The sequence below is a fragment of the Drosophila miranda genome, chromosome 2, assembly GCF_003369915.1.
Source record: "Drosophila miranda strain MSH22 chromosome 2, D.miranda_PacBio2.1, whole genome shotgun sequence".
In the NCBI taxonomy this organism is placed as follows: Eukaryota; Metazoa; Arthropoda; class Insecta; order Diptera; family Drosophilidae; genus Drosophila; species Drosophila miranda.
In genome coordinates, this window is record NC_046675.1 from 16,747,921 (window position 1) to 16,767,890 (window position 19,970).

Here is a 19,970-nt window from a genome sequence, read left to right on the forward strand (position 1 = left end):
TTACACAGTGCATACAAATGAATCCGTCAAAGTCATCTTGGGCCCAACGATACACCGATGAGTTTAACCAATTACTGTGAGTACCACTAGTGGCTGAAACCACAATGTCTATACACCAATGCAGGCGTAAGTTTGTTGAAGTAGATATATATATACTGATTTGAAAGAATATTACCCCCCTCAAATGCTCAAATAATTAAGTTTTTTTTGCTGATCCAAGAAGAAGGAAGTCTGTATATTTTTGTTTATTTGTAAATGTAAGGAATCGGATTATATCTGTAATTAATGTAAAAAAAAAAAAAAAAAAAAAAAAAAAAAAATATATATATATATATCAATACAATCTCACATGGTTAGGGACATTTAACATAAAAATAAAAGGAATTTGCAATCATGAATATGTCTGCCTAAACTAAATATTATCTCCGTCCGTCAAGTACTTATGCTTATCTCCCTCAAAATGCACTAGAAGATGTTGGATCTTTGAATTGGGACAACGCCCGAATGTAAACGCGTTTGTCATGGTTGGGTGGGTAAAGACTAGGGACATATATCACCGCTGTTCCCTCCATCAGACAGAAGACGAACTACACTTTTTCTAAGCGTTTTCTAAATGCGTATCGGCGCAGAGTGGAAATAAGTTTTTGTTATTGGTTATTGATATTAACGTCGAGATCCTGCTTATTTTTTTTTTTGAAGCGCATTATATTGATTTGTGTCAGGAAAACTGTGTAGCTAGGGGAGAAAGAACCCCGACCAATCCGACGAGCTGGACCCGAGCACAGCAAGAATGCGCGCATTCGAACCTAGCTTCCTATTAACATGAGGTCAGAAAAAACCATCTATTGGCCACGGTCGGAGTTAGAGCCTAAATAGGCTCTGGCCCTAACTCACTGGCAAAGACTGAACACTACAAGGGCCAGATGGAAATTAAGCATATATGGAAATTAATGTGGCTACTGTGAAAAGTTGTTATTGCTCCTTCCTGCCCCTTGCCTGTGTCCATCAGTTGCAGCGGCAGTGAAACTAAAATTTACTCGTAACAGTCAACAGTTTGTGAAAAAGTTTTTGACCTCCCCCCAAAAACTTATACCATATAATGTGTATAAATAATTTACGAGTATGATCTGCTTTGTAATACACGATTGCCACAAGGAGAGTAAATGAGAGAGAGAGAGAGAGAGGCAAGCCGAAACTGAACTTTTTTCGATTGTCTATCTTAATTTAGTTTATGTTTTTTTTTGGTTGGCCAGCTAATTGTACGTCTTTGTGTGGAAATGCAAAAAAGCAATTATATTTTTGTACTCGCCTGCAAAAGCTGTTGGAAATAATTGCATGGCTGGCAGCACAAACCAAGGAATTCGAGGAAAATTATAATTTGAAGCCCTAATAACGCAGAAAGGTGTAAGCTAACGAAGGAAGTTAAGTGAAGGCAATAGCATGGGCGTATACTGGGCGGGTCGTGAGTTAAGTATAACCTGAGTCGAGTCAAGCCCGGGCGTAAGTGGGTGGAAAATAGATCCGCCATCTGGCGGTTGGTGGTCGGAGGTTGATGGAGTTTACGGCTGTATGGGTTTACGAAAAAATCCCTGATTCCCTTCTCAGGGGCTGTACAGAATATTAACACACGTGCGGGGCGGGGCGCGCGGACGGTAACGCCTACTGTTCGACGTTTTACCACACACTTGTCCTCGCGTTTTTTTTTCCTTATGTTCGATTTTTAGCCCACTCCTTCCCGGCCCATGTCGAAACCCTATCAATAAAACATTGCATACCTTTAGAGAGGGGCTGGCTTACCAGGTCATCACTTCTACAACTACACACATTTTCACATCAAAATACTCGGCCATTAGCGTTTGTGTTTATATTTAGCTTATTCTTGGCGGTTTATGTTACCGCAAACTGCACACAGAAGCCAGGCCAGCCAAACATTAGACCCGCCCTAAAAGTAAAAGCAAATAATGCACGGCAAACATTTCATTTAAACAATCAACGTCAATGATCTGTAAACAACAATGAAAAGGGTTTTTTACTGCCTCGCATAGGCCATTCGGAGGCGGCATGCGGCAGGCAAGCAAAAGGCGTGCACATGCATACCCGTACATCATACTCGTACGAGAGGCGAGGCGAGGCAAGGCCATTGTGCAGGGCATAAACACACACTTTTGAAACACATCAAGCATACGCCCTGTGGTGGTGTGGGTAAGACACATTTGATATGAAGGTAGCTCGCGGGTTACTTTCGGTCTACAAACCGTGAAAATGTATTATTCAACAGCAACCAAACCAAACTAAATAGAACGAAAAAACGTGAGTGTACAGGCGGGCAGACGGTGGCTCACTCACACGTACACACTTTCAGCCAGAGACAGCAACAGCAGCAAACAACAGGCAACAGAGAAGTTTCCGCCTTTCCAGCCATGTTTCTGTTTGGTTTGTTTTTTTGTTGTTTTTTTTTTTTTGTATCTCTGTAGCTGCTATCCAACCCTCCACACATGCTCGTATACACGTTCGCATAAAATGTGACTTAACTAAAAATAAATAAGCCAGAATGCTAAAAGCATTCGCTACAGGCATTTCGTGGAGGCTAGCTGTGAAAACCGCTAAGAGAGCTCCAGGAAAATTCTCATGCTAATTATACAAGAATGTACGAGGTCCTTAAAGCTATCAAAACCAGATATAAATTTAATTTCAAGTGCTAGGCTGAGATGAAATTTAGTTTTCTTCATTAAGGCTGGCGCACATGGGACGGTTACTGACACCGCCACTGCCAGTGCCACTGCCACTGCCACTGCCAGTGCCACTGCTGCTGCTGCTGCATCTTATGGTGTCGTTGCTACGTAAAATTGACAAACAAGTTTTTGGGCGCTTGCTTAACACCAAAGCAAACACATGTTTACAGCGCCCACACACACACACACACGTACACAGACCCCGGGAGAAGATAGTACTCGTACCCTCAGACATGGTCTGAGGCTGTATGACTACATCACAAAATGCTCAAGTAATTATTAAGTGCTGCTCTTTGCGGTAGATGATGCAAGGCAAGACCCATGTTGCACTCTTCGTGTGTGTGTGTGTGTGTCAGTGTGGGAGACTTGTGGCATTTTTTCCTCCTTGCATGTGCTGCCCTGGGGGCGTATGCGCAATATTTTTGAGGGCAAAAGTCGCAGCCACATTGTCAACAAACTTGAAGGATTATCAGAGTCAACAAATGTTGAGGCAGCTTAAGTCGGGCTGTCAGGCGGTAGGGAGAACCGAGGCAAGCATGCCAAGAAGCAGCCAAACAGCAGCCAAGATGCCCACTAAACTATTCAAATATGCATTTAAGACACAAACATTTGCCTGGCTAAATTCAATTTTGACCAAGCCAACAATCAGCCGAGCAGCTGCTCTGTCTCCTCATGAGTTATTATTGAAGAGTCCTTCTGACAGGCCAACTAATAATTTAATTTTGTTGTAAATATTCGTGCGGTCATTTGTTTGAAACTTAATTTTAATTTCATTAATTTATTTCAGACCATAAATTGCCAGTAAAGATATTTCGGCCAGGCTAGGCCTTTCCCAATTACATTGCACTCACATGCACGGAGCCATTTTAAAAGTCCTCCAGTGTCCATGTGTCCATGCCCAAGCGCCGGCAAAATTAGTGCTCGTTTTAATTGAGTTTGTTAATAATTCAGTAATGGCCACTACATACCATTCATTCCATTGGCCGTATCCCAGAGTCGGAGCCTGAAACAGCCGCAGCAGCAGTCCTTGCCACGGTCAGAGTCAGAGTCAGAGCCAGGACAGGACGACAGAACGAGTGCCAGAGACGGAGCTGGCTAAATGGTTACATGGCAGCTGGCAGCAAATTTTATGTGATGTTATATGACTGCCGGCCATATCCACATACATTTCCATATCCATATGTAACTGCAATTGCAATGGCATTCCTGTGAGTGTGCGTGCGTGGGAAAAACTAATTAACTAGTTTTGCATGTGGCTCATTTCATTTGGCTACTGCTGCTGCTGCTCACTGCGTTTTTATGATTTTGATTAATTTTTAGCCATAAATATTTATGCAGCTTTATTATGCGGCAGCTAAGGTGCAGAAGGGGCAGATTCAGATCCTGCTAAGGGCATTTAGTTTAGCTCCGACTCTGATGCCGTCTGAGACCTCGACGCACAAAGCAACCAGGGCATCCAGGGCATCCAGGGCATCCAGGGCAAACAGGGCAGCCAGTGCAGGCAGGCAGGCCTTTAATGTTTTCCGGGTCAGTCACAGTCACTCACTTCCCTTGAGCTCGTTGTCGGCACTTTTGTTTGTCAGCATGGACGATGACACCGGCAGACAACCGGACAAAGGGACAGCCAGAGCCAGACCAGGCCGACAGGGCCAACAGAGCCGCTGGCTGCGCTTTTTACATGGGGCAACAGCAACAGCAGTATCAACAGCAGGAGAGGACGAGCAGATAAAGGAGGCTATCCGTCGGTCTGTCCGCTCGTCTGTCCGTCCGTTCTGCTGTGCACTTGAGCGACTAAGCTGCATCAGCTCAGTGGGCAGCAGCTGCGACTCAGGAGCTGCCGCCGCACCGCACGCCGCCTCACTGCTGACAAATAAGCAGAAGCCGAGGCAGAGGCAGACATTGCGCAGCCGAGAGGGGGTGGAGTGGGGTGGGGTGTCTGCCACCTACTTTTCATGCGGACAAATTGAGCAGGACATTGAATTGTCAACCAGAGGCTACGCAGCAGCCCTTGACGGACTGACGAACACACCGTCCGCCCTCGTACTCCCGGACATCAGAAAGTCCGCCAGAAAGTCGCCGTCGCAGTGCAGTGGGGGGTTGATTATATTGTTGACGTTGATGTTGATGAAGCATGATTTGACTATCTTTATTGCATTATACTTAAAAACTATTAGCGGCTTGATGGCGATGGCTAGCGGATCCTTGGACCAGCGCCGTTTGCAGCCATTGCTCTGAGCGCTTGACGTGATTGCATTAGCCAGACCGGGCCGGGCCGCGACGTGCCGCTCTGGACAGGGTCTAGACCAACTATCGCTAAGCTGGTTTCTATTTTGTTGCGTAGACTGTTAAGTGATTTATGTTATTAGTCGAGTCCAATGAGCTTAATGCAGCTGAATGATGCTGTTAAACACTGAGAAATCAAATGATATCGGTATAATTTATGCGCTGATAAAAAGTAACACTTACGAAACACAGCTTTAAATGCGTTGTTTTTTGTGTATAAATTTAACCAGCTAGAAAATAATGGCAGTAGACAAATGGCCCGAATTTCCACAGACTTATCTACGTATAAGAATAAATGGAGGAGCACAAAATCTTGATAATGGAAAATTTATTAATCCCATCGACGACAACAATAACAATAAAATGTTAACAAATGACTGACAGCCAGCAGAAGCAGGACGATCCCCAAGGAGGAGTGGAGGGAGCGGAGGCCTGGCCCGAGGGCAACCCCTTATTGAGGTGTTGCATGACATTCGAGCTCATTGTGAATGCTAGATACAAATCAAAATCGAGCATTTGAGAATTTTATTGCATTCGCAGAGACAGGAACTATGAATTACGATCCCCACTGGAAGGAGGACCGAGTCGATTCGAGTGTGTCCTAATCAGCTGGCCTTTGTATAGGGTACACTTTATCTTGATATACAAACACCCGCAGAGAGGGTATTTTGTTTGTATTTATTATTGAAAATGTGCTTGCCACATTTATAGCACGAGCTACCAGCACGCAACCGTCGCCCACATTGAAGAAGCCTTTTGTTTGCCTTTGATTTCCATTCACGATGGGCATGATAATGTTGCTCATGATGATGATGATGATGATACACCGTATTGGGTTGTCAGTAATAACTCAATTGGGAAGATCGATAGCGTTTGATAAGCCCAAGAATCCTAGCTGTGTTTTATTATTGTGCAAATTTATGCGACCGCCTTGGACAACCTCCGTTTTCTTGTTTGACTCTGAAAGCGACTAGCAAAGTTTTTATTGCAGTGTATATGGGTTTATTGAAGAGCGCCAGTGTGTTTGTTGAGTTTGTGTGTGTGTGTGTGCATGTGGCATGATTAGGATAATCGTAGAGCCAATTAATTATTGCAAACGAAATGTGGGATACTGCTTGACAGCCTGCAGCGTCCCGTGCAGGCCAAAATCCAATTTAGCAAGTGTCAAAAGTGGCCAATTTACTTATTACTCTTTTGCCTTTTGCCTTCTGCCATTCGCCATTTGCCTGACTCCTCGGCTCCGTCAACAATGGAATCGGAGTGAAATTGGCTGGAAGTCTATCCGCAGAACCCGCTTAGCCGCCTCCAAAGCATTGTGCAGTTAAAATGAAACTTTCCGAACTAATAGAAATGTTATTATTTGTGTTGGGGCAAATGAAATACAAGGCGGGAACGGGGAGAATAACACACAATAAGTTGGGAATATCATAAAGAGCGAATCGCTTGCTGTTTGTTTATGAATGCAACATCAACCATTCCCACGGTGGGAGGCAAGTTTTCCGCAAAAACTTCGTTCATTAAATAGCATATCCGATCGACTATTGATTTATTTGTATTTCCTTGAACAGTTAAAGCCTCCCCACCATCTTCACCAGCAAGGAGCCGTCCTCTTTCATTATAATCTGAAATATTGAACTTTGCCACTAATTAACATTCACGCCCTTCGCCTTTCCTTTGATTCTCTCTACAACAGCCTGCTATACCTCTCTTGAGGCATGCCTTCAAGTTGAGACTTAACTTTTCAGCACAGAATTTATACAAAGTCATCACAGGAGGCCCGTTCCCATGCCGGTCCCCGTTCCACCCGTTGGGCCCAAAAGCCTGAAATCAAAATAATTTAGTTGCCACCTTCGTCGCTTCGTCGTACTGCTGTGCTGCAATCGATGTCGGCTGTCGGAAACTTTAAAACTTTGCCCAACTGTTTGCACAATATCGCATGCTGGGCTCCACCTCTAGGGAGGGGACTGTGACTCTACCTGTGTGGTGGGCCGACTTACCATAGCTCTAGACGACGCGTTACGACGTTTCGGACCGTATATTATTACAACAGTTCATCAAAACTGGAGCCAATGCCGAACTGTATTTATAGTCAATGCTGAAGCTGAAGCTAAAGTCTACGTCATCGCTAATGTAGATGTAAATGCTGCTACGTCGACGCCGCTTTGGGTCCGCTTCTGCCCCTGGGAGTCACTTTTATCAAACAGCCCATTGGGTATTTGGGGCTGAAGCTTTGGTAAACTTTGCCTGCTGACGGCTGCCTTCTGCCGGCTACCACTGCCACTCCGTACGTTCCAACAGCGGCAGCAACCTCAGCTCACCTGGCGAGCCTTTAGTCACAAAAAGTTTACGCTTTCGATTTGCTGTGCTGTGCCATACCCATGTCCGTGCCCGGGCCCGTGCCCCTGCCCGTGCCCGTGGAACCCGAGTCGGTGCCAGGCCGTGGCCAAAACGCAAATTGTTGAAAGTTTGCACTAAAGTCGTTGATTTCATAGCTGAGAGGTGAGCTCAACTCGTTCAAAAAGTCTGCCAAAGTAGTTGACGTGAATCGATGGGCGGGGACGGGGACGAGGCGAGATGGGCTGGGCTGGCGACCAGGAAGCAGGCAGCAAGGCACGTAATTGAGTAAAGTTGCTGCGGTACAAATGCGAACGAACCACTTGAAAAGCGAACGTTCGGCAAATGTTTCGATATATTGCGTCTGCGTCTGGATGTGGTTCTGGCTATGGCTATGACTATGGCTATGGCAGCAGCAGCAACAGCCACGACGCGACAATGAAAACTAACAATAACTTTCATGCAGCGGCGACGGAGGCACAACTTTCGCCTCTCTCGCTCTCTGGCTCCGCACGACATCCCGTACCCATCCTCTTGAAAGCCAACAAAACTAAAATCATAGGCCAGGCCCAAGAGATTTGCGAGCGCAGCAAATACACTCGAAACAGTCGACATACTCCTGGGCTTTTTAATTGTCTACTCCTGAATGTGTGTGTGTTTGTGTTTGTGTACACTATGTGTGTGTGTGTGTGTGTTGTCCGTGTAAGCTCTCTGATTGTTTCCTTGCTGCCGCAGTCGCCGCTGCTTCTGCCGCTGTATGGGTGTGTGGGTGTCTGTTATGCAATGGCTTCCGTTTGGGTACAGCTGGATATTTTGCGAGTACCAGTAGCAGTATTTGCTTCGCTTTTTTCGTTGAAGCGGCAAGCAGCAAGCGGCTGCAAGCGCTTCAATTTATGACATTTTGACAGCAGTTGTTGCAGTTGAATCAGAAAGTTACTCTCTTGAGTAATGGCACAGCTTTTTCACTTACAAACGCGCAATTTTGTGGATTGCATGCCGCACAAACATACATAAATATTGTACGTAGATACATATACATTTTCGTGTGTATGTATCCCGACATTCGCCAGAAACTGAGCGCCAAATTAAATATTTATGGGAATAATCTAAATGTGAATTTGGCTAGAAGAGCCTGCCCGGGTAGTACAGAAACAGAAAGTGCCCCGCGGAATAGCAAAAGCATACAATATCTAAGTAGCATAATGGATCCCAAATTGAGAAGGGATAGATTCAATTTCGACATTAGATACTTCCACGATGTTGTTGACACGGACCTGATGGAACTTTGATGGACAGATACAGGATAATGGTATAATGTACATCCTTGTGTATTGAATTACACTATTAACCATTTGAAAATTTAAATCAAAAGTCTGTTATAAAAAAACTATACTCGTACAATTCGTGAATGTGTAGAACGAATAGAATAGAATAGAATATGATTTTTTTTTTAATTTATATCCATTTATTTAATTAGTGGAAAACATTTGTGCCTTGTCATTAAAAGTAAATTTCAAAGGATCAACTTTATTCAATGCTACTCATAATTTGTATTGTTTATGTTACATTGTTTTTTTGCCATTAAAGCCAGCACTTAGTCGACAAGAAATACAAGTACACAAACTAGCAATACTGACATGTTAAATTTGTTATATGTAAAGAAAAATTGGACAGTCGAACACAAAAAAATGTATATTGAATTCAATGAATGCATTCTCGTTCAATGAGTTAATATAATTAGTAAATGTATGCAAATTTATCGAGTGATACTATTATAGTTTAATAACATTTTACCAGATGAGCGATTTCAAGCGGTATTTTATTGCCAAACGCACATTCCATTGCTAGAACGTTTGTCGCAAAATTAGTCGCAGTCAGTTGGGGCTTTTCCGAGATAAAATATAAAATTACAACACCCCCACTCGCTCAGTCCCAGATAATCATACAGCTGATGTGTGTGTAACTCTGACATACAAATACAGAGAGAGAGAGAGAGTTAGGTATTAAACGTATTTGACTTGTCGTCGAAGTGAGCAAAACATATACATACATACACACTCTCTCCTGCATGGACACCTCTTGTCGGCTGCTGAAGGATCCTCCACTCTGTGTGGGTGTATGATAATAATTCAACAAATTGTTGTTTAACAAGGAGAGACAGCCGCAGTCGCGCGAATGCTGGAGTGGGTGCCACTCAAGCCTCTCTCTGTGCACCGCGCTTCGTGTTAATCGCTTTATATGCAGCGAGTACGAGGCACGAGTGCGGGTAGATGTCTTGTTTTAATGCAGCCACTGGTTCCCATACCCCTGCCCATACCCGTCCTCTCTTGTATGTGTATGTGTATGTGTATGCTTGTTTGCGTATAAGGTCCTAGGGCAATACACGCACAGATGCCGAAATATCTTACCTTCCTTTCATGAAATGAAACAATTAGGAGAAAAAGTTGCTTCGTGCTAAGGACCCTTTCCTTTCTCAATCCCTGCCCGCCCCGCCTCTGTGGGTTTTTTGGATATCCCAACCCTTTTTATAGCTCGGCAAACATGTGTATGCTTGTAAACAAGGCTCCCGTATATATGTACATACGTGTGCGTGTGCTGTGTGTGTGTGGGGATGTTTGTGTCTCTGTGTGCGTTTAATGACAAAATAATTAGAAAACTTTTTGTGTACTTTGTAGCTGGAGCTGAGTCTGTATCGTAGTTGCCTGCAAACCAGCCTGCCAGCCTGCCTGTCTGCCTTCTCGCCCCACCTCGCCCCTGTCAATGTCACCGCCAATTTGCTGCTTCTGCTCGCCTGTGTGGCCCACAGGCCTCGGCTCCCCGCCCAAAGCTGTTTCTCTGGCCTTACACAGCCTCGTACATCTGGAAATTGCTATAGGAAAATCAAAAGAGAGCTGGCGCCGGCCTCGGCCTCGGTGTCTTTGGCAATTACCAGGCAGGGGTTGCGACATTGACACCTGAGTGGTGCGGGTCGTACAAGTAGATTGGGCGGGTGAGAGGAGAAGCAGCTTGAGTGCCAGATAAATGTTAAAAATTCAAGCAACGCCTGACATACAATATGTCTGTGCCTGCAACAAACCCACGCAATTGTTTAACGTATTTTTTTTTACTACTTTCATGTTGGGTGTGGGTATGAGGAGAAGATTAAATGGCTCAAAGAAGCTTATTGCTTAGGCCGCTTGGGGCTAGGGGGATTTGGTATCGGTTTTTAATTATCCTTGAATGAATGCAATTTGTATTAAATGGAGACCACCGCAAGCTTGCGGTTTGCGACTAATGCGCTAATCTCTGGGGAGGGGCCACAACACTCATTTGTCAGAATATTTTATTGGATTGAGCTACCAGCCACTTGGCGTTTAGTTATTAAACACTCCAACATATGGCACAGCCAGAGCCAGGAGCCTAGTTGGCCAGACCGAATGGAATGCTTCCCCACAAAAACTTTTGCCAGACAGATAAAATTGAATACAGTGCAAATACAATAATCGACCGGGCCGGAGCCAGAGCCCGAGCCAGATCCAGACAATTCGACTTTACTTCACTCTGAAGCTCTGGCAAGGCTCCAGTGCTGGCTCACACTGCGTATGCGTATCGCTGGAGCGGCTCGTCACGCAACTAGCTGCTTACTGGTGGTGGCTGCCTGGCTGCCGACTGGGTGGATGGTTGTGTACGTGTAGGTGTTTTTATTGAAGTGCGTGGAGCGAAACACTTCAGCTCGTTGTCCAAATAGCTGCACGACACTGGGGGTCTGCGAGGATTGCTAACCAACAAAACGTGCTGTCAAATCGATGACTTGTGATGGCCTGAGCAGAGCGAGCAGCTTGGTGATAAGAAATAACTGACAAAGCTGATACTGATGCCACGAAAGTGGGCTCCCACAAGAAAAAAAAGAAGAACGTATTGTTTTCAACTTAAAGCAGAAACTTCAAGAGCAGGTATCCTCAAAATTTGATTCTATTGCCTGTCTGGAAGGCTTGGGTGTGATCTCCAAGTCAAAATATAATCCACAGAAGACATTCAGCCCTGCCCTGGGCAAAGGTTTTTGGTCACATGAAGAGCCTTGACCAATAAATTGCAACATGATCGCATACATACTCGTATATACCTACACACGTACGTTTATATATGTACAAATGCTCACATACGTTTCCAAGTGTTTGCACTGGTCGAGAAAGGGAGAAGTGGAGTAAAAAAACATTAAGCTAAAGGCAAACTTTGTTCCGGACTCCACGTATAGCGGCAGGGTGGCAGGGGGGCAGGGGGCAGGGTGGCAGCCAGGAGCTAGTTGATTTTCAACAGTTGAGTTGAGTTTATTTTGCTGCTACTGTTGGCTGGCTGGCCAGGTGAGAGGCAAGCAGCAGAAGGAGCAGCAAGAGCAGCCAACATTGCATACATTTTTGCTGCGTGCCTTGGCTGGTTTTCTCCCCTCTGCTGGCTGGCCCGGCCAACTCGAGCGTAAAATGTTGATGAAGTAACCGCACATGTTTGCCGCTTGCCGCTTGCTGCTTGCTGCGTGCCCCCTAAACTGGCTTCACCTCAAGTGGGTGTTTAGGCGCAAAGTTTTGTTCTGCTTCTGTGTAGGGGCTGTGTGTGGCCGGTGTCTAAGCGCAAATTAGTTTGTCCAGCAAGAAGCTTAGCAGAGGGGCCATGTTTGTGGGGATACAAGTTTGGGGTTGGGTTAGTGCAACATGCAGCAAACCCCTGTTCAGCTGAGTTCAGTTTTGTTGTGTTTTTCGTGCCACTTGTCCCATATGCATACATATAAATAAAGCGATACAAAAAATGCCCCGAAAAAGAGAACGAACGAAAGAGTGGTGGCAAAACAGAAGCAGAAACAGAAAAGTTTCCAACTAGAGCATGTCATGATGCACGGCCACGCCACCATAGATGTGATGCACATGCATCGTTACCGAAACAACCATCAAAACAAGAGTGAAACGAGTGAGGCAACGGACTCAGATTCGGATTCAGGATTCAGTTCCAAGGACAATGTAACCATGTTAAACAGCAATCAGAGTGGAAATACAAACCACTCGCTGGTAATTTTGCATGCAATGCTTAATGCTTGTGGCGAAAGTGGCGTTGATTTCGGCAGACAACTTTTTCTTTTTTTACCCACCACTCCACTCCTCACCGTTTTATTCAGTTTTTTGGTTTGTTTCGGTTGGGTTTTTTCTGTATTACATTTCCCTTCCAAAACAGTGTCGCTAAAGTTTTCGGGGAGAGGCCCTCGGCAGCGGGCCAAATTAAACGAAATGTATACAAAATTTGCTGCAGCGGCCTTGCTGCTGCTGCACTCGAAATTTGAGTGAGTGGCTGCCTGCATAAGGAAGCACCCAGGAAGTGGGTGGCTGAAGGCTGAGGCAGGAAGGGTCTGGGATATGCAGGCAACCGTGGCGTGAGATGTTTGCCAACATGTACAACAATGTGGTGTTGTTGCTACTGGCTGTGCCTGCTGCTCCTGCCTCTGGCTCTGCTGCTGCTGCTGCAGCGTTGTCTAAAGTTTGAAGTGCGCATAATAAGCCAGGCAGAGGAGCGTCGAGAGAGGTACCCCAAACTATGCCAAATTAGGCACTGCAGATAGTGCCGTGGCGTCCCCCAAAACGTAGGCAACAGTTTGCACCAGAGGGGGCGTTGATGATGTGAAGAGTGCAGGAGAGTTCAATGAGCAAAGTCGCCGACGGTATTGTGTTTCTTGTTGGCTTTGGAAAGTGAAACTAATTTCCGTTTTCGCGGGGGGCCAACATGTTGAGCAAAATGCAGCTGAAGTCTTACGAGTTCAAGTACGAGTATTCGAGATACTTTCGGCACAGTTTTTATGTAGGTCATACATAGACATATCTCCTGGCTTAATATTGGTTAAGAAACCACAGCTATCGAGTCAAGAGAAAATTATCTTTATTATCTCATGAGCGCACATGCAATCGTGCAATTAGCTAATCCACTTAAAAATGATTCTGTATTTTCCCCTTGGTAAAACACACAACTTATAATTTATGTAATTATATATATAATTCTTAAAATTTTCTCACCTTTTCTCTACTCCCTCTTCTGCAGAAAATTGGAATCGGAAAAGTGAAAAGCTGAAGAACTAAACAATGCAAGAATTGGAGAAATTCTCACACTTCAATGCCACGAAACACGGCAGCAAAATCATCAGCTGCAGCAGCTTCGCCAAAGTTATGCTCCGGGCAAAAAGTGTAAATGAAACAACTTAATTAGTAGTTGCAGGTCTCGAGGAAAGCGGCACGCGCTCCGTGCCCAGAATCAGCTCCAGCTCAAGCTCAAGGAGAAGGAGAAAGTCGGTCGGCATTACAACGAATTTTAGGAAATATTCGCTTGCCCATGCTGCTTCATTAGAACGAGCGAAAGGTTTAATGCGATCCCGACCCAGGCATCCTTTGAGCCTCAGCAGTAGCAGCAGGAAAAACTTTTGTTTTCGCGCTCGCTTCTCTTTGTGTGTATAAGTGTGTGCCTGCGTGTGGGTGAGAGTAGCTGAATTTTTTTGAGAAAATTAAATTGAAAACAACATCAGCAACACACAATCACCAGCCCCAACGGCAGTGAAAGCAGCGAAAGCAGCGAAAGCCGCAAAATAAACGAGCACAACCTGCATATAAATTATTATACGCTACACAATGGATTTGGTAGAATTGAAAGCCAGAGCGAACCGAGCTAAAAGGACTTCCACAATGCACGTAACAACTTCCTATGCCAAAGCCAGCGGACGCTGCTGGCAGCGCCATTTGGCTTTATTCACGCTCTTCCTATTTGCGGCTCACATCAATATAACTTCCGGTCAAATCGATTGGGACGACGACGACGATCCAGGTGAGTGGTGGCGAGCGCGAACTCGAATTCGAATATGAATGAAAATGTGATTAGAATGCAAAGTTAAGCAAAACAATCCACAGAACGACAGCAAGAGCTGGCTACTCCTTTTTTTACCCCTTTTCCCTTTTGACGGTTACGTTGTTATCCTGCGCTCACCTTGAGCGCAGTGATTTGCATAAATTGCAAATCGCTCGTGCCACTGACAGTTCAGTACGAGTACGAGTTCTGCTCTGCCTGACACCAGTTCAATAGAGGGCGCAATGAGTGGCAGAGTCCACCACAGAAGCGATTTGCAATTGAGTTTTGGGTTATGTTTTTGTAATTAAGTTTAATTGCTATTACGTATACACCCGGGATGCTCAAAGTTGGATGCTAAGCAGAGAGGACGGAGGACAGGGAATGGGAACGGCAACGGGGCTTTTAATTAATCGCAGATTTATGGCTTGAGGTATGTGTATCTGTGTGCAGTGGGTGTGTCTGTGCGGCCATATAAATGGAATTTTAATTATTCAAAAGCTACAATTAAAATATTTAATGAATTCATAAGTCTGACAGTTTAATTGCAAGAGTTTGCCATAACTTTGCCATCAGTGAGGAGAAATATTTATAGAAAGTTCTATATCCAAGGCGGGTCGCTGGCTCTTTGGCACAAGACGAGGGATACGCTCAGAGGCTTTGCGGCTGATACCTGTTGGACATGTACATTTATTTATGTATTTATTTATTCCCTACAATTGTTATGATTGCCACACCCCTTGCCACACAGCGGATGAGCCCAAGCCATTAACAGGAATATTCATAAACTTTTGCAAGAGTTTTCACTTTTATTTCACTTTTTTCACTCAACCAATTCATTGGAATAATTAATTTCTGTTTGAGCGAACGACACAGCTTTCACGACACTTGAACCACACCCAATGGAGTGGCCTTGGTGTAACCTCAGTTTTCTATTTTCTGATCAAAACGAAAGTCCTTTGTGTGCTGTGGTGCTGGGGGCTAAATCGCACGGTTTGTCTCATTTATCGATTTTCGCCCCCATTGTGCTGGGGCCCTGCCGCACGCTTTTAAGCTAACGATGCAAACTGAAAATGTTGACAACAAACATTTTTCAAGCTGTGAGCGGTGTGCTCTGCTCTGCTCTGCTGTTGTCCTTGTTGCAAGGTAGCCGAGCCTTAAACAAATACATGCTGGCTGGTGCTTGTATCTTGTATGGTATGTGTATCCGTGTGTCTGTGTGTATGTGTATGTGTCTCTTCCCCACACACACACGTGTGTATGCTTAGATAGAAATAGAATCAGACAGGACACAGTACGGGCTGTGGGCAACCCGCTGTGATTCCATTTGGGCATGCCGTGCTCGTACTTGTAGCAAGGCAACTTTTTACAGTTGGGCTATGGTATTTTTTAGCATAAAATTTCAAACAAAATGCTGCGATATGAGTCAAGGCTAAGATTAGCGTTCGTGGTAGCCAGATCCTGGCCTGGTTTGGCCTGATCTTAAAGCACCGTTTTGTACCACTAGCCGGGGAAAGATGGTACTGCTGCATGCCCGCACTGGAAAATTACAAAATTAATCCAGAGAAGAGAAAGTAAAAAAAATAAAAATGCCACAAATTTGCAGGAACGGGGACAGAGACAGCGTATGGGGCGGCGGCGGTGGCAGGGGGCAGGGAGCAAGGAACTGGGCCCTGGGTCATAAACAAGTGGCTCCCCGGCCCCCGGCCAACACTGTAAAATTATGAAATCATAAAAATATTTTTACGATTACATAAAAAGTTGCGAAAATGTGGGCGTCGCATACAATGTACGACGTTTTGTTAGACAAAGGGAGGAAGCGTTCAGCGAGTCTTGGTCTGGTCTGGTCTGGTCTGGCTCTAGCTCTGGCTCTGGCTCTGGCCCTGCCTATGGCTCTGGCAATTGCGTGATAGTATAAAATTCAACTCTAGACATATGACTTCATTATTTATCAAACTGCCAGGCTTGAAAGCTTCAAATGGCAATGAGCGGAGACCGGATAGTGAATAGAAATAGTTGAGCCGCCAACCACACAGCACCACCGAACCAGACCGATAACCAAACCCAACAACATTGACCTGTGGCAGGGACAAAGACCCAGTGCCATATATTCAAATTACGTATGTCACAGAGCTTGGAGAATGTTGCAAGAGGCAAAACCACATTTGAACAATTTCATTAAAAATGTGATACACACACACATACACACAGTGGCACACACACGCAGGCCCATGTGTGGAAGCCACATGTGTGTGGGACGCCTTCTGGTGGTATTTCATTTGCTGAACTCTGCGGCTTTAACCCTTATTAGCCTTTGCTTCTTTTTGCCATAATTCATGTTGTTTTCATTTGTTTTGATTAGCAAATGAATGCCACTCGGTCGGTCCTGCGGCTTGGATTGCTAGCCAGCGAATTATAACGTGACTCGCGCCGCCGCCAGGCCACTAAAAACTGAGCTTTTCGCCTCTGTCTCGTGCTACGCTCCGCTCCGATCCGATCCGTGTGCGTGTTGTGTTTCACTTGCCACGCAATCCCGACTCCGCTGCGGCGCTAGGACTAAGGACTGAGAGCTGTGAATTAGTATAACACAACACATCAGGACACACAACAGAATGTAAAAGAAGAGAGCAAAAATCGGAGCACAGCCCCGTATGTAGTACGGAAGAGAGAACGCGTTGGCATAAAAATTTTAATTTATGCCGTGTTGAGTGCGTTATGCCCCAGTTCCCTACAAGTGTGCCTACTTTAGATCTCTTCCATATCACACACAATGTACAATGTATGCAGATAGAAGGCCGGCACCTTTCCAGACACACAAACACACACACACGCACACTTAGTCCTTGCCCCTGCCACAGCTGCTGCCCCAAGCCAAAGCACAAATCGGCACTTCTGGCGCGCTCTCCATAGCTCATTTTGCTGTCGTTCGCTGCTCGCTGGAATATGTTGGATTTGGTCTAGGCACGCGAGGGCTTTCCATTTCTTTGCCTGATAGAACGACACTGTGGCGCGTATGAAGAGCAGACGGCGGTCGCAAATATGTAAAAATTATAATTCATGTTACATATTTGATGAAACACATTCAATCATTCGCCTACATTTCCCCCCGCCACACATAGCCGCAAGCCAATAATTACGCATTTCGCTTTTCGCAGTATGGTTATTTTTAATGATAAATGACCAGGCCCAAAGTGTTGGAAATTTTTCGGAGCTTATGCCGAATATATTACGTGAATGGTGTTTATGTGTTGGGTGTGTTTCGCTACCGTTCTCTTTCTCTGAGCTACTAATTTTCTGTCAAAAATACTTAGCGGCAACAGAGTACATATGTACATACTCGTATGTGCTACAAGGAAAACATGGAGGAGGAAAGCCGAAGCAAGAACACGGAGCCCACACAAGGTGTATGGTGTATGGCAACGCAATTTGTCATTTGTCAGAATCTAATGCAGTTAATAATTAGCTAAGCCGACTAATGGGAAAGCGCCTCGATTCCTCTTGACAATGTAAGGCTTGACTCTGCCCCTCTCTTTCTGTGCCTTCTCCTTATGTTTGTTCCTGCCTTGGGGCCATTAGACGAGCTAAGTTACTCGAAAGTTGGAAATCCTACTGGGAAATCAATGGATGATTAATTGCTTTAGCTACTCGAAGCTATGTACAATGTTGTGCTTAAGGGGTTTTCTATTTATGCAGAGTACTAATAATACGTATTATGAGTCTATTTATTTTCTTTATTATGATTATCATGATAAATATAGAAGGACCTTTAGATAGCAACCTTTGCTTAAGATATCAACTAATTTGAGATCATTAAACCCTGATTTTCTTTGAAACTGAAATCCCACTACCCAAAAATGTCGACGACTTTAATTTGCAAAGTGAAATCTCTGATTTGCATAGTAAAGAGAATCCGAATCGCGGCTGTTGACAACATCAATGTGCTTATCCAGTGATTTAGGGGACTTAAACTCAGCAGGGAAATTTTCCCTGACAAAGGGAATATCATTTCAGATGTCATGTTAAAAGAGAAGAACCCAAAAAAAGGAAACTACTCGTAGTACGAGGAGAACACGCGAAATTCTAGACCTCCGCTGCAGACACGCTAAAACTGTTCACTTTTGCGAAACGTATAAATTTTCTATTGATTTATGCCAAGTTTGCATGCCATTTTTTTTTTCGTTTTGCATAATTTCTGCTGTTGGCCAAATTGCACTCAGCAGAAGGGCCAAAAAAAGAAGAGCAGTCGTCAGAGAGGCAGTGGAACAGGCAGCGGGGAGGAAAAGGGCCGAGACAGAGACAGCGACAGCGACAGCGACAGCGAAAGCGACAGAGGCCTGGTGGCAGCGGATGGTCGAGGACGACCAGAGCAAACACAATTGTTGCGATTGCGACTGTCGCTTCGCGGTCATGGCTCTACTGCTACTTACTAACACAATGGCAACTACTACTGCCACAGCGCTTTGTGAGTGCGAGTGTGAGTGAGGCTGTTACTGCGGCAGTTACAGTTGCGTTACAGCAGTTACAGCAGCAGCAGCAGCAGCAGCAGCGACAGTAGCGGCAGTGGCATGAATTGCGATGATGGAGTTATCCATTTATACTCGCATTTGCATAGAACGAGTGCCGTGCGGCGTGCGGCGTGTGGTGTGCAGCGTGCGTCCTGCAACGTCTGTGATTGCCGCTGGGCGAGACGCTGCGCTGACACATGACATGGAAAAATGAAAACGAAGCTCGTCGTGTAACCAGTCTCTAGTCGCTGCTGCTGCCGCTCTCTACTATCTCTCTGTCTCCCAGAACAAATGGCCAAACAGTTGGTGCAGTCTTTGACAGGGCAAAAAACGGCTAAAAAGAAATGGAAGAAGAAGAACTGCTTCCCTGGATGCGGCTGCCTGCGACTGCCACTGCCACTGCAACATTTTCTATATATCACATGTAAATATGATGGCCCTCTAGCGTATACCGTATCTGCACCCTGGGAACGCCAAAAATGTGCCTCTGCTTAGCTATTTCAGTAGCCAACCGAGCCTCAACCGAACTGAAGGGCAAAACCATGTTGCACATCCATCACTTGGAGTAAACAATTTTTGATTAATCGCCGCCACAGCTGGACTATGGCTGGCACTGCGACTGGCTATGGCGTGTACTCTGTACTCAACATTTTTCCAATTGCAATCGCAGTGAACACAACAAACAGCAAGCTCTTTGGCACGTAGACTTGTAAAAGTCTCTAAACACAGCAACCGTATTGCACAGCACAGAAAGGGGGGTCATAGGGCAAAAGAATGGCCGGAGTTGTATGCCAACTGTAGAAGCACCAGCTGCGCGCGGCTCTCCCACCGTCGATAAACAGTGGAAAATGGGAGACGGAAGACTGGCTTGGTTTTGCTTTCTGCAGTACGAAATTTGTAACATGATTGCTTGCATGGCCACTAACCAACCAGCCATCAGAGCAACCGACCATCCGACCATCCGACCAATGGAAATTGGCCACTGGCACACATTTGACTTTTGCATCTTTGACTTTGGCTTCTTTTTTTGATCAAATTTGCCGCTTTTTCCAGTGGCGAAGCAAATTGTGCCGTCAATCGTTGTTAAGCTTACAACTTATGAAAGTGTTCTGAAAAGTTACGTCTGGGTCTGGGGACAGAGACTGGGACTGGGACTGGGACAGGAACACTTAATGTGGGTTTCTTTTGTGAATTTCAATACATATTAAACGGGTTATGCCACAAAAAGGATTACAACACTTGTCCCCAAAGCATATCATTATGGTTAAAC

The 19,970-nt window shown here is 45.1% G+C and overlaps 1 protein-coding gene across 1 annotated transcript in view; it reads left to right on the forward strand.

Moving 5' to 3' along the window:
• The window catches only part of LOC108157117, a 90,662-nt gene that overhangs the window by 11,602 nt on the left and 59,090 nt on the right, over positions 1-19,970 (forward strand). The window contains exon 2 of the mRNA XM_017288999.2: positions 13,404-14,177. Coding sequence (XP_017144488.1) covers positions 13,985-14,177 — 193 coding nt within the window. The 5' untranslated portion in view covers positions 13,404-13,984. The remainder of the gene's footprint in view (positions 1-13,403; positions 14,178-19,970) is intronic.